This window comes from Vespa crabro, chromosome 6 (assembly GCF_910589235.1).
Source record: "Vespa crabro chromosome 6, iyVesCrab1.2, whole genome shotgun sequence".
NCBI classification, from domain to species: Eukaryota; Metazoa; Arthropoda; class Insecta; order Hymenoptera; family Vespidae; genus Vespa; species Vespa crabro.
The window spans coordinates 5,706,502-5,720,620 of record NC_060960.1 but is presented as its reverse complement, the minus strand read 5'-3'; the positions used below and the strand labels follow the sequence as shown (position 1 = coordinate 5,720,620).

General features: G+C 31.2%; 1 protein-coding gene and 1 non-coding gene across 6 annotated transcripts in view; both read right to left on the bottom strand.

Moving 5' to 3' along the window:
- Positions 1–14,119, bottom strand: part of LOC124424602 — a 58,838-nt gene that overhangs the window by 31,672 nt on the left and 13,047 nt on the right. For all 5 annotated transcript variants that reach the window (XM_046963904.1, XM_046963906.1, XM_046963905.1 and 2 more), the window contains one exon: positions 11,908–12,156. In XM_046963904.1, the coding sequence (XP_046819860.1) occupies positions 11,908–12,129 (222 nt within the window). In that variant the 5' untranslated portion in view covers positions 12,130–12,156. The remainder of the gene's footprint in view (positions 1–11,907; positions 12,157–14,119) is intronic.
- On the bottom strand, positions 13,805–13,876 carry Trnae-cuc. The gene has a single exon. It is a non-coding gene; the product is annotated as a tRNA-Glu (tRNA).

Sequence of the window (14,119 nt, the reverse complement as noted above, 5' to 3'; positions counted from 1 at the left end):
GATCGTTAAGAAAAATCTTCGAAGTTAGAATCTCATTCGTATTTACATCGACGATAGAAGACTTTTAATTGACCCGAGTAAAATGGGATATCGCTCGGAGATATATTGCGAAAGCCTTTATACGTGCACCTGTTCGTGCCTTAAGGGGTATTTAAATATTTTAAATCAACACTAACCACACGTCACGCATATTATATGTCGACCTATTTATTTCTTCTATCGCCACGTGTATCAAGTCGTTCATTTCAACAAAAATTTCATCGTAACATTCTATCGAAAATTAATTGATCGGGAAGAGTAATAATATATTTTTTTTTCTTTTTTTTTCCTTTTCTTTCTTTTTTTCTTTTTTTTTTCTTTTAAGACAATTTCGAATTATAGCTTTCCATTAAGAGCAAATCTTTTTTCAGTGAAGTGAATCGTCCGTGAGAACACACCCTTCCAAAGCCAAAGGGCTCACTGAGTTAATGGCCCGTGTTAAATGTTTATGGTGCACGCAGGCGTAACCAACAAAGGGAGTAAAATCAAAAAAGAATCCATCGAACGATATTTATGTGAATTTTCAAAAAATCAGGATAGATCTATCTGTTATAAATTTATTTTATCTTTTATGAACGTAGTATCACATAGAAATGGTCTAATACAAAATTTATTATTTTGTCAAGACAAATACGAATGAAGATCGTTCGAAATTAAAGAAAATTTTTATTATCGTATCAAAAACATTTACCCAATAAAATTCGATATTGTGCCAATTTGTGAAGACAAATACGTTGAAAATCATTGAAAAAAGAAATTAAATTTTGATTATCGTATCAAAACAATGTAAACGCGACGTTTATGATAATGAAATTTATGATTATCACAAAATTATTTCTAAAAATTAAAGATACAAAGTAATAAATTTTTACGAATAAAATGATGCACATTAAAAAGTCGCTTTTTTTTTTATTATAGTAGTAAGAGGACGCGCTCGTATCGCACACCTGTGACCGATGAAAATTATCTTGACCTCAGGGAAGAGTAACTAACAACGACCATGTGAACCTAGCGAAGGAGAAGTTGTTCCGGTAGCGACTTCCGGTTAGAACGAAGCTTTCTGATTCCCCTTCGTGAGTCCCTCCAACCGACTAGGTTGTTCTTTCTTTTGACTTTAGTGTCTTCCATTCAACCGCCATCGTCATGGCTCCTATCTCTTTAACGTTTACTATCGTTTTACCACGTGGTCACGGTTGTTGAGCCACGTGAGAGCTGGCGCTTCACGAACACTTCTATAATAACATCGCTGCTTTAGTTAGCATAGAGATTGATCTAATGAACAATACCCTCGAGCTTCTCTCTCACTCTCTCTCTCTCTCTCTCTCTCTCTCTCTCTCTCTCTCTTTCTTTTCATTTCTGTCGGTTAGTTTGTATGTCTCACTAGATTAAAGAAACGCTTTGCCCTTAATTATTCCAATCTACAGTCTTCCCGCGCTCCTAATCGAGCAAACTTGGCACGGTTTCCTTAAACCCAACTAACGATCCAACATCTTTTATTTTCATCCAATTACTATTCATTATCGTCAGATAATCGCTGATTCTAAACTAAACAAAACGATCGTAATATTAATATCTTTGATTTATTGATCGATTGATACCTTTCAAGTGATTATGAAAACTTGAAATAAAGAAAACAATCGAAGTTCCTACCTCAATGTCGACTCACAAGCGTCATATATCGTCGAATCCCACGTAACGTAACTACCGTGACCCCGTATAGTGAAGACTCCTTTAGTCATTAATTCTTTCCTCGAAGATTCGATTATATGATTTATAATTGTCTGGGTTGATAATTGGTTCCCTGGGAAATCTAAGCTGATTTGGTAATTATTTAATTGAAAATTTATATATATATTATATATATATATATATATATATATATATATATATATATATATATATATATATATTACCGATGATTTAATTTTTATCGTTTTAATGATCAAAGTTCATTAACATTGATAATTAACATTAACACGGATCGTGTTAATGAACTTTGATCATTAACTTAATCAAAATTTATATAAAAGTATATAATTAATACCGAAAGCATCAGTAAAATAATAATAAAGAGAAGAAAAAATAAACGAAGTAAAAAATTGAAACGACAATAAAGGAGTCATGAATGATATTACGTAGAAATGACTCGTCAAGTTACTATGCTCGTTAGGAATGATCTTATCAAACTTATCGCACCACATTACCTTACCAAATCGCGCATAATGGCGGGGGCGTTGACGCGGCAACTCGTGAGAGCAACAAAATTACGTGGACGATTACAACGTCTGGCGTTAATTCTGATACAAACAATTCCAAGTCGGAGGATTCCCACGGGACTCGAAACTCGAAAGGGGGAAAGAGACTCATCCGCATCGTCTCCTACGAACGCATATATATTTGCTTACCCGGTAACTAAGAAGAAGTTTCATATTTGACTTCTTAATCTTTTTCTTTCAATAATTTTAACAGATTAATATTAAGGGTAAATTATTTTTTTGTTTGTGGATAAATGTGGACTCATAAAATTTATTTCGATTAAATTTAAAATAATATAGATAAGAAAATACAGAAAGTTTTATATAAAAATTAATGAATAATAATAATGATAATGATGATGATGATAATAATAATAATAATAATAATAATAATAATAAAAGGAAAAAAAAAGAATCATTTAAAAAAATATATTTTCTTAATGATACAATTTATAGAAACAAATGATTTATTTTTTTGTTCTTTTTTTTTTTTATTATTATAACAAAAGCTATAAATATTCGTGACCATTTGCCATTCGTTAATTTGATTAACAGATCAACAAGAATCTCTTTAACCATCAAAAGCACCGATAACACGTTAAATATGATTATGATCCTAATTCAGACTCGGAGAAAAAAAGTTTCTCCCTAAAGATCCAAGAAGTGCACAAATAGGAGAAAAAAAGGAATGATAGTTTTTGTTTGGAATAGGAAAAAAACTTTGACACTGTGCAACGATGCTTTGAAGAGATACCGCTTAAATGTACAATGTTTTTATCGAAATTCCAAGAGACGAAAGAAAAAATAAAAAGAAAAAGAAAAACAGAAGAGAGAGAGAGAGAGAGAGAGAGAGATAAATATAAACGTTTACTCAAGTTACCTTTTCTTTCTCCAAGGTAGACCAGCTTGAGTGGACGATGTCGCGAAATAAAGAAGAAATTGCTGCGATTTGCCATTTTCTCCAAGGTAAAAGTAAACGTACGTATAAATGTAGGGATAAGACGTAAAATAAGCCAGCTAGGAATGCCGAAGGATGCTGGAGCGAAAAATCAGACGCATAAAGTCAACGTTTTACGAGGAAGTACTTCCGCGAGAGTTCTTTGAAAATGAAAGGGTATCTATTCTCCTATCTCTTCTCCTTCTCTCTCTTCCTTTCTCCTTCTCCTTCTCTCTCTCTCTCTCTCTCTCTCTCTCTCTCTCTCTCTCTCTTTCTCTCACTTTTTTCTTCTCTCCCTCTTCTCTCAAATTATCCCCCATTGAAACGATTGGCACGAGCCAGAAATAAGAAGAGTCCTTTGAATCATTGTCATTAACTTTGGTATTCCAAGGGAGAACCGATGAGCTTGACCTCAGACTTTACTGTTTTGAAGAAACTAATTCGTGTTAAGGTTTTCTTTTTTTTCTTTTTCTTTTTCTTTTTCAAATCTTTAGAATGCTTAAGAAAATATAAAGGGGAAAGAAGAAAATAAAATACTTATATACTTTTAAATGGATTACGTATGCTCAGAAAATTAAAAACAAAAAAAACAAAATCGGTTTTTCAACGATATTTTTTTTTTTTTCTTTTTTTTGAATCTTCTCAATAATATTATCCTGTAAAATTTCATCAGATAATTTTAAAAATTTACAAGGTTACAGCCTATTGGGTTCAACGTTACATTTACCATAAACTTTTAATGATGCTTTCTCAATATTATATATTTTATATCGGTACCAATGATATTTTGAAAATTACTGAATCGATTTTAATGAAATTTGATAAGATTATTACTCATATCATTATTTAGTCTTCGTCATGCGGGAATTTTTTTTAAGGGCCATAATCTTTCTTCTTTTTTTTTTTCTTGATTACTAAAAAGACCACTCAAAATTTTTCTCAAAAATCGTTCATTAAATTCAGTCATTAATATTAAAAATAGGGCTTTTGTGAAGACGACTGTAATTTTTAATGTACTTTAAGGTACTCCAAGGTACTTTTTTTTTTTTTTTTCATTTTCGATATTATCCTGATGATATATTATTGATATTGCTTGATCAGACTTCGATAACTCCAACAAAATTTCTTTCATGTAAAATGTTTCTCAATGTACATACATCAATATCATACATCAATAAATTACATGTAAAAAGAAATGATAAAAATTGCCTTTCTTTGGTCGGACTAAGTTTATGTAATCCCTTAAGTACTTTGAAACATTATTTGACAACTTTGAGTATTCAAATGAGATGACTTCTCTCTTCTAATCATTAAAAAAAGAATACTTTCGAATGTTCAAAAGTCATGCTGACGAATACTGTATTATGTTTTCTCGTTGAACCTTGAAACATGGGAATGTAACTAGAAAACTGTAAAAAAGAAAGGAAGTAGAAGATGGAAAAGAGAGAAAGAAAGAGAAAGAGAGAGAAGGAGAGAGTAAAAGGATAAACCGCAAGAACCAGGAACGAGTTCGTTCCTATTGCTAACTCGTTGATCATCGCTTTGATTTTATTTTTCTATTACTATCTTTCCTTTTCCTGCTCTCGAAACCACGCCTTGGATATTCCCGTTTGAAGTTCAAAAGCCACGTGCTTGCTTTAATAGTCTTAGAATAGACCAAACTACCTATCTATCCAGATATATGTATATATATATATACGTATATCATATGCTTCGGAATGATTTTAAGTCATTTAAAAATCCCTTAATAATACTTTTGTACTATGGTTAGTTTCCTAATTTATTGTTCGATCGATATTTTGATTTAAAAAAGAAATTTTTTTTTCTACTTGATATTATCTCATTTATATGTACGTATATTTATTATGTATATATACAATAATACATGTATATTATATATATATATATATATATATATATATATATATTAATTAAATTATAATTATTATATAATTATAATTTATCATAATATATCATAAGCATATAAATACTTTCACAATAATTTTTTTTAATAAAATTAAACTATTTTCTTTTTTTTAAACTAATCAAATAGGAAAATATTATAGTTAGAGTTGCATTAAATATTTTTGAATTCATTATAGATAAAACGATTTCAAGAACGAATAAATCCTAAAAATTGAACGATCAGATTCAATTAGTTAATCTATCGACGAGAACACTGTTCTATTCGGAGATATCACAGTCTCGTTCAAGGATATGATCCTCGAAGCGTGAGTCATGTTATCCAAGCATTATCGTTTTCGCAATGAGACCTACTAATGGTATGTCTCCCTCGCTCGCGTGGGTGTAGAAGAAGACGATGACGTCAATGATATCAGCATAAAAAAGTAGATCGTTCACGACTACTTTAGCAAACTGAGGAGGTTATACTCGTTCTAACAAACAAATACAGCTTGTTTCTTAATAAGATAGCCTTCTTTTTCTACTTCTTCTTCTTCTTCTTCTTCTTCTTCTTCTTCGGAGAGAGAGAGAGAGAGAGAGAGAGAGAGAGAGAGAGAGAGAAGGAGAGAGAAAGAGAGAGAGAGAGAGAGAAGGAGAGAGAAAGAGAGAGAGAAAGAGAGAGACAGAGAAGATGCAATGAAAAGAGAACATATAATATTTTTAATGAATACGTAAAATACATAAAAATACATTAAAAAAAAAATATGTAAAAAAGAAAAAAGAAATACTAAAGATACTAAATACTAAAAAATATACTGAATAGAGAAAATATATTAAAATACAATACATTTAAATAAGATAGATGTATTAATATGATAGAGGGAAAGAAATATTAAAAAATATTAAACGTTTACCATTAAATGCAGATATGATTTCTATCCTAACAATTTTCATACTTCGATATTGAAAAGATTAGATATATTTCTTCAAAGATACTTTATATATAATCCTACGTAAGTAGAATCCTCCTTTCATATATACAACTGAATGTAGGAAGAAGAGAGACACGATAGCCCTTCGTTTTCTTTTTTTTATTTATCCAGAACACGAGATGAGTGGGACAGTTCTGGTCCACTAAGAAAGAAAAGAGATAGATATAGAAGGAAAGAGAGAGAGAGAGAGAGAGAGAGAGAGAGAGAGAGAAAGAGTGAGATTGACGTATAAGACCCACGGGAAGGTACGTGGAATCGTCGAAGCGACGAGAGCGTTAGATTTCACAGGCTGATCCTCTCCCTTTGCAAGAGGAATCGCTGGAGCACGAAGATAGGAACTCAGATAGATCCTTGATCTAGAGCCACTCGAATTAGCACGGTAGGCCATGCGTGAGGAGTCTTCTAGCCAGCAATGTCCTGAGATACTTTTGCCCTAAGGTATTTCAGGATCAGTCGTGCTCCCTTAATCGGACATGACTGACAATAATAAATAGAGTTGATCATCCAAGAATTCTTATATATCTGTCTGGGATTATAAATCACGTCAAGTAGAAAACAATTGTTAATTATTCATCGTGGATGACATACTTTACTATACTTACTATATATTATTATTATTATGCAAGTATGTATTATGTTATAATATTATTATTATGTATTAGATGTATTTCTTATTATAATAATATTAATATTTTCTTGAAGACAATTTCGAAACTGTTTACATATTTCTATGACAAAAATTATCGATCCCTGAAAAGGAGATAGACGTGTTAAATCGGTTTAACAGGCGACAATCTGACGGATACGTGGGTGGTATTGGTGAATCATGTAAGTAAATGTGTTCATATTCCTAAGCAAAGGCAACAACACTATTGCACGTGCGAACTCAAGATCGAACGCACACGTTTCTCAGTCTCGCATCGTGGAGTTTTCCCACATGTAATTTTTATGCTAAAGAATAAGAGAAAGAATAAGACTTCGTCTTTCTTCTCTCTCTCTCGCTCTCTCTCTCTCTCTCTTTCTCTCTCTCTCTCGTCTAGAGTCTACTTTGTGTTAGTCGTAAAACTCCCCTTCTTACTTTATTTTCCTTCTCCTGCTGCTACTCCTACCCCCCCCCCACACATAATCTTATACTTGTGTTTTACCTACACAAATACGTACTTACACTTGTCTCTGACACAACATACCACTACATCTTTCGAGTGTCCCTTCGCCGTTGCACTTCGTTTTTATAGATTCACCTGAGTGCGCAGGGAGGATCGATAACACCGAGGACAAGCTGAGTCTCCTTTCAAGAACTGGACCATAAAATTTAGAATCTAGGTTGGCAAGTATCTTAACACAAAATATTATTCGATCGTGATAAAAGTCTGATAAAAGCAATTTTCTACGTAAACGTCGAAGCTTCTTTTTTCTCTAAATATAGATAAAAAGAAATGAACGAATACTTAGAACGATTGAAAGTTTTATTGAGAATATTTTTCATTACCGTTGATGAATTTCAATATTTATTCCTTCAATATATATCTCTCTCTCTCTCTACTCGTTAAAAAAAAATTTAAGACGAGAAAAAGTAATAATCAACGAACGAAGAAGGAAAAACTTTCAACGATGAATTTCAATATTCACCATAATCATCCTCACTCTCACTCTCTAGTCTCTTCCGCCTCCTCCCTCTCAAAAAAAGAAAGTAAGACGAGAAAACGAATTAATTAACGAACAGAGAAACAGAGAAAGAAAAGTTTTCAACGATGAATTTCAATATACACCAACCTCCCTCTCCAACACCTTCTTTCTAAAAAAAAAAAAAAAAAAAAAAAAGACAATAAGAAGAAGACATAATCAACATAACAAAAGAGGAAAAGTTTTTTTGGAAGACGAAGAAGAACAAGAAACGGTTTGGTTTACGCGCATGATAGCTTCCGGTTCCTTCCTGAACAAGGCAAGCTCATCACCTGGCGATGAGTCAGAGAAGTTAGCTTGCTTCCCATACACCTGCTGCCCCAAGTCCGAATTGCGTAGCAGGTTCCATCCGCCATTAGACATGCGCGGACGTTTTTCCTCGAGGGTTAAGAACGATTACTCTCTCTTTCTTTATTATTTCTCTCTCTCTCTCTCTCTCTCTCTCTCTTTCTCTCTCTCTTTTTCTCTTTCTTTTTACTACAAACGATCTACCGCCTTCTTGCATTGTCCCCGAAACGAGTCCCGGATTCATGGGCCAGCGACTTATGACATTAAGCCTGAGACCCTTTTAGGGTCATCAAGGCACTCCTGATTCCTTCTTCCGACCCTGACACGTCTATTACCCCGTGGAAACTCATCATTACAGCTCGACGACTTTAGCTTGCCGTCTTCGTTTTGCCCGAGTACAAATTTAACAGGCAATTTATCCTGACTTAGATTACTCCTCGGACGATTATGTAAGAATTTTTAAATATACAAATGAAATATATCTTTTAAAAAAAATATGATCTATCGAAATGCATACATTATACATATAAGATAGAACTAAATCGATAAAATCTTGGATATATAAGAGACGAATATTTCAAGGACTTTGGTAACCTGTTGATTCCTACGTTTTCTATGTACCAAGTGAAATTTTATGAATAGACATCATAGCTATCTTTTATCATCTGTAACGAGAAAATAGATTGCCCGATCAACAGGTATTGAAGGAAATCTTAAAAGTACAGATGGCTATCCTTCGAAATTAATTCGTGACATCAGTAAAGCATAGGACGTCTTATTATTTAAGACACTGGAGAAGACACATCTGCATCAGCCATCCTATCATGAAGCAGCTGTTTCCTAGCGACGGCACGTGCTCTGGCACGTCTAACAACACCACGTCTGCCACCAATCGCAAAAGCAAAATCCTCGAAGGAAGAAGATTGGGTCAGGTGCAATTCGATCTCGTGCCGCCAGCTGGATTGCATCGATAATCTCTTAAAATTACCCCCTCCCTTCTCCCCCTCCTCCCCAAAAAAAAAGAAAAACAGAAAAAAAATTAATTACGATGTTTTCACACATAAGTGATCGATTCTTCGGATGATTGCTTTAATAAAGAGACGATTAATATTATTGTTAATAAAATATTCATATCAGTGCGTCTAAATGAATTTAATATTGATGATAAATTTTAAAATATAATAAAACTTCATTATCAGACATAATAATAATTAATAACAATGAACAAAGTAGAAACATGTTACGATCACTAGAAATTGAGTAGTCAATACATGATGTTCTAGCATTCACTAAGCTGATTACTAATGTAGTTGACGTAAATCAAGTCACGTGCACTACGTTGTAACACTTTCGTTCTCAATATAACATCGTTAGCAATTATCCTTTAGGTTTCATATAAGTAAAGAATGTTTACGGATGGGAGACGAAGCAATGTTATATATCACGTGACACAAGCTTTACCTGAAACATTCTTCCCACATTTTTGTCTTGTCATTAGTGATACGTTATCAGGATTTAAAGTCAAGAATAGAGATATTTACGCTCGAAGATAAATTTATGTGTTAGTTTCTCGTAGAAAAAAGAGATATATGTGTATGTGCGTGTATATATATATATATATATATATATATATATATGTCTGTATGTGTATTGGTTTACTGGTTGTAACACAAAGCTTACTTGGCAGACGACGTCTTGTGCACGTTCCGGTGAAACGAGTCGAACACGATCGTTCAAGGATGAAATTCATCGTCTGGGATGAAACTCTCTTAAGTTATATATACCCACTTGTTATTAATTAAATAACTTTACGCTTTTGCTTATCATTTATATTTAGCACGTCACTCGATTATAAAGTAGAGATGATCGATCGAGTATCGTGGATCTGTCTCTCCTATAATCTATCATAATTCATTAAAATATTTTGTTTTTCTTTTTTATTTAAATAATATCCAATTTATTTTGATGATGTGTCAATAACTGAAATACATTATATCATTTATTTGCACGCTAATCTTTATCGATTACTATGATGTATCTATCGACATATCGACTTTTTTTTTCTATTTGAAGGATATCAAAATCTATTTTCGTTATTTCAAAAGTTATCAATGATCAATGTAATTAAATCGCGTATATTTAGAAACGAAACTATCGATAATAATCAATCGATCTATCAACATATGGTTTTTCTTTCTTTTTTATTTGAATAATATTTAATTAATTTTCGATATCTCGAAAGCTATCAGCGACCAAAGAAATCCAATTAAAAATTAACCAACGAATCTATCCATCGATATTGATGTACCGGTAGAACCGTGCGGTGAATTACCACCTATGCATTCGTTTTCTATTCGTAACACGAGACAAAGTAGTTACCACACCCTGGCTGCGTACGCGGTTTACGCTTAAAACACTTGTATCGCGTGTCACGTAAAACGCGGTATAGCTAACGCGTGCTCCATGCAGATCCAACGAATATCTACTACTCGATAGCTAAACTAATCGAATCTTAACGATTGGACGATTAGAAATTCAACTTATAAGAAAAAGAAAAACAGAAAGAAACAAATTTAATTAGAGACCTTGGATATATATATAAATATATATATATATATATATATATATATATATATATATATATATATATTTAATATTTATCAAAAAACAAAAGTGACCAACTTTTTAAACAATGCGCTGTATATGTTTTTATATGATATAAAATCTTTTATTAGGGGCAACAAAAAAAAATATATTTAGCAAAGTTTTATGATATCATATGTCTAATATTTTATGAATACGAAATAAAAAATCATTTAATAATCTTTAGTTTTTTTTTATGCAAAATATGAAATGCTTTTTTTTTTTTTTTTTTTTTACATAGTTTGATCAATTATCTTTAAAAGAAAAGTTATTAAATAAGTATTGTTAAACATATATGTTAAACAAGTATCATTAAATAATCCATATGTAAAATGTATTTGTATTAATAGATATCCTTGAAATAAAAATATTTCTTTTATTTCCTCAGCACATAGAAATGGCATTATATTCGAGCCATTTTATTTTTTTTCTTACTTTTTCGCGTGGCGCAATGTTACGAGGAAAAATATACTTGACCTTTCGCTCGACTTCAGAATCGACATGAAAACGACGAACGTTTTTATAATCAAAGAAGTAACATGACCACTGTGCCCTCTATCTTGAGACTTTCTAAGACAATAGAACGAACCTTTTACCCAAGCACAAAAATAACGCTGAAAGGAATCAAAGAGAACCTATAAGATTATTCATTTGAATACCAGAAAATTTTTGTTATTGAATACAAGCTTTCTTTTACTTTCCAACGAAAAAAAAAAGAAAAAAAAAGAAAAAAAAAAGAAAAAAAAAACAAGAAAAAAGAAACAAACATTTTTCTATTTATAAAAAATAAAAAAAAAAAAAAATTATTTCTCTTTAAGTATAAAAAATTATGATAAGAGAAATAGAAAAAAAGTTTCACGTTTATTTTGCAAAAAGAGGAAAAGAAAAAACAGAAAAAAAAAAACAGAAAAAAAAAACATAAAAAAAAAACAGAAAAATACAGAAAAAAATACAGAAAAAAAAAGAAGAAAAAATCGATCGCGATAGAAAGTAAGTCAACGGACTGTTCGACTTTAAACGTAGAGCTACGCTATTGCGTTAGACGACGTATACGAATAACGGGTTTCATATCAGCAGGCGCACGTGTCTCGAGTCTAGAGTGAAAACTCATAAAAATTGTGTTATACGTGTCTGTGTTATATTATATATGTTGAATGATATTACTCACCTGTACTGCACTGTTGAGAAAACAATTGTTTTGACCTGGTCCATTGAGCAAACCCTTTGTACTGGTAAAACTCGTGTTGTGATCTCTGTGAGATGATTTTTGTTCGTTCTGCGATAGATTTCCATGGATCTGATGATATTGGGTAGATGGTTTCAAATAATCAGGGAAGTCAACGGTGTCCTGGGATGTTGTTTGCTGCTGTAGTCCCATGATGATAGGCATTCTCGAATGAAACTACGTCGTTATCATCTGTCGTAATCAGAAGAAAGAAAAAAAGGAAATAAATAAAAAAAAAGAGAAAAAAAAAGGAAAAAGGAAAGAAAATAGAACGAATTCGAAATTTGCATCGTAATTCCATTCATAAACCTGATTGAGAGATTACATTGTTCAATAATAGAATTGTTTTCTATCTTCTCGAAACATAGCCAAGCCTTTCTCGATAACAAGAGGGTCAATCGACTCCATTGAAAGCTTTGTACACGTTCGACGGATACAAAACATATATACATCGAGATTATCCAGTGATCGATCGATTCTACGAGATAATAGGTGACCGTGAATCATTCGATAATTTCATCAATTGAAAAAAAAAAAAAAAGATACAAATATATGTTTAGGAAACGTCTATCGGATCGCCTCATTACATTTTCCTGTATTTCTAGTTAAATAATTCTCGATAAAAGATTGAAGAAGAATAGAATTTAACAATAGAAGAAAAAAAAGGGATTACTGTCTATTCGATCATTATTTTTAAACATGTCGTCAATATTTATCAATACATAATATTGATACTATTATGATACAATTTTCACACTTAATTATTTATACTGGCCAAAATATATATATATATATATATATATATATATATATATATATACTTATCATTTCTTTTACAAAATACTTACCATTAATTAATAAAAATATCAAATATATAAAAATATAAAAGAAAAAAAAATAGATAAATCAAATGATTTGACTCTGTTTCTTTGTTAATTAAGCAATTCTTTCGCGACCAAAAGAGAGACGCCGAAGGTAACTGGAACGAATCCGTTCGTTCCAGTTACTAGTTATCGCTTCGAGGGACAGTCCTTGACAATTTCCTGCACGGAAACGAATCCTTTTTGAGAGTTTCCACCTCGAACATTTACGTCTGTAGACACATACAGTTACCTACTATGTCTAACAAATACAATCTCATGCTGTGATTATTGAATTATCAAACAAGGTAATGACGACACATGTTCCGATCGATATCAAACATTTTGTTAATTAACGTTTTCTATCGATATGGAATCTTCGATAAAAAAAAAGTATTATTAACTGTCTGACAGAATTCCAGATAAAGTTAACGGAATTTAAATGAAACGATAAATGGAATTTTCTAAACGCAAAATGTCATAATGAATAATTTATTAGATAATACGATATTGTAAAGAAAATTTTTATTGTATCTTATTAACAAAATTCTGTATATTGTTAAACCGTCACTCACGGATATGTTCGTACTTGTGGATACATTCAAATTTATGCCATTATTAAACTATAAAATTATGTAAATCATTATTATAATCTTTTTTATTGCGTTGAATTTGCGTGTTCGTTTAATTTCGATATATTATCAATTTTTCTGAATTTTTAATAACTTTTATAACGATTATCATTTAATTATAAAAATATCTAGTAAAACGCATTATTTTTTGCATACAATATAACAGCCGATCGACAATGCTTTAATCATCCTAAAACGTGAAATTTACCCAACGATTTATTATCGATTTATTATCAAAAAGATTGTATGAAACGTAAAAGAAAAAAAATTAATTTTTCGAAGTGTAATAAAATATTATATTTAAAAGTGAATACGAATAAAAAAAAAATATAAAAAAAAGTAATTACATTCCGGTACCGGGAATCGAACCCGAGCCTCCTGGGTGAGAGCCAGGTATCCTAGCCACTAGACCATACCGGACTTATGGAAGTATGTTTTACTCTCTGCTATAACTCAGATTATTATATATACTTAATAATATTAATTACATGTGTAATATAAATATATACATATGTATATACAAAATTAATATATAAACATAAATATAATATCTATATGTCCTTTTAAATGTTATACAATTTTTTTTAATGTCATAAAAAATTACTAACTTGACAACCTATATTAAAAAATATGAAATAACTTAAGAATAAATAGTAAAGGAAA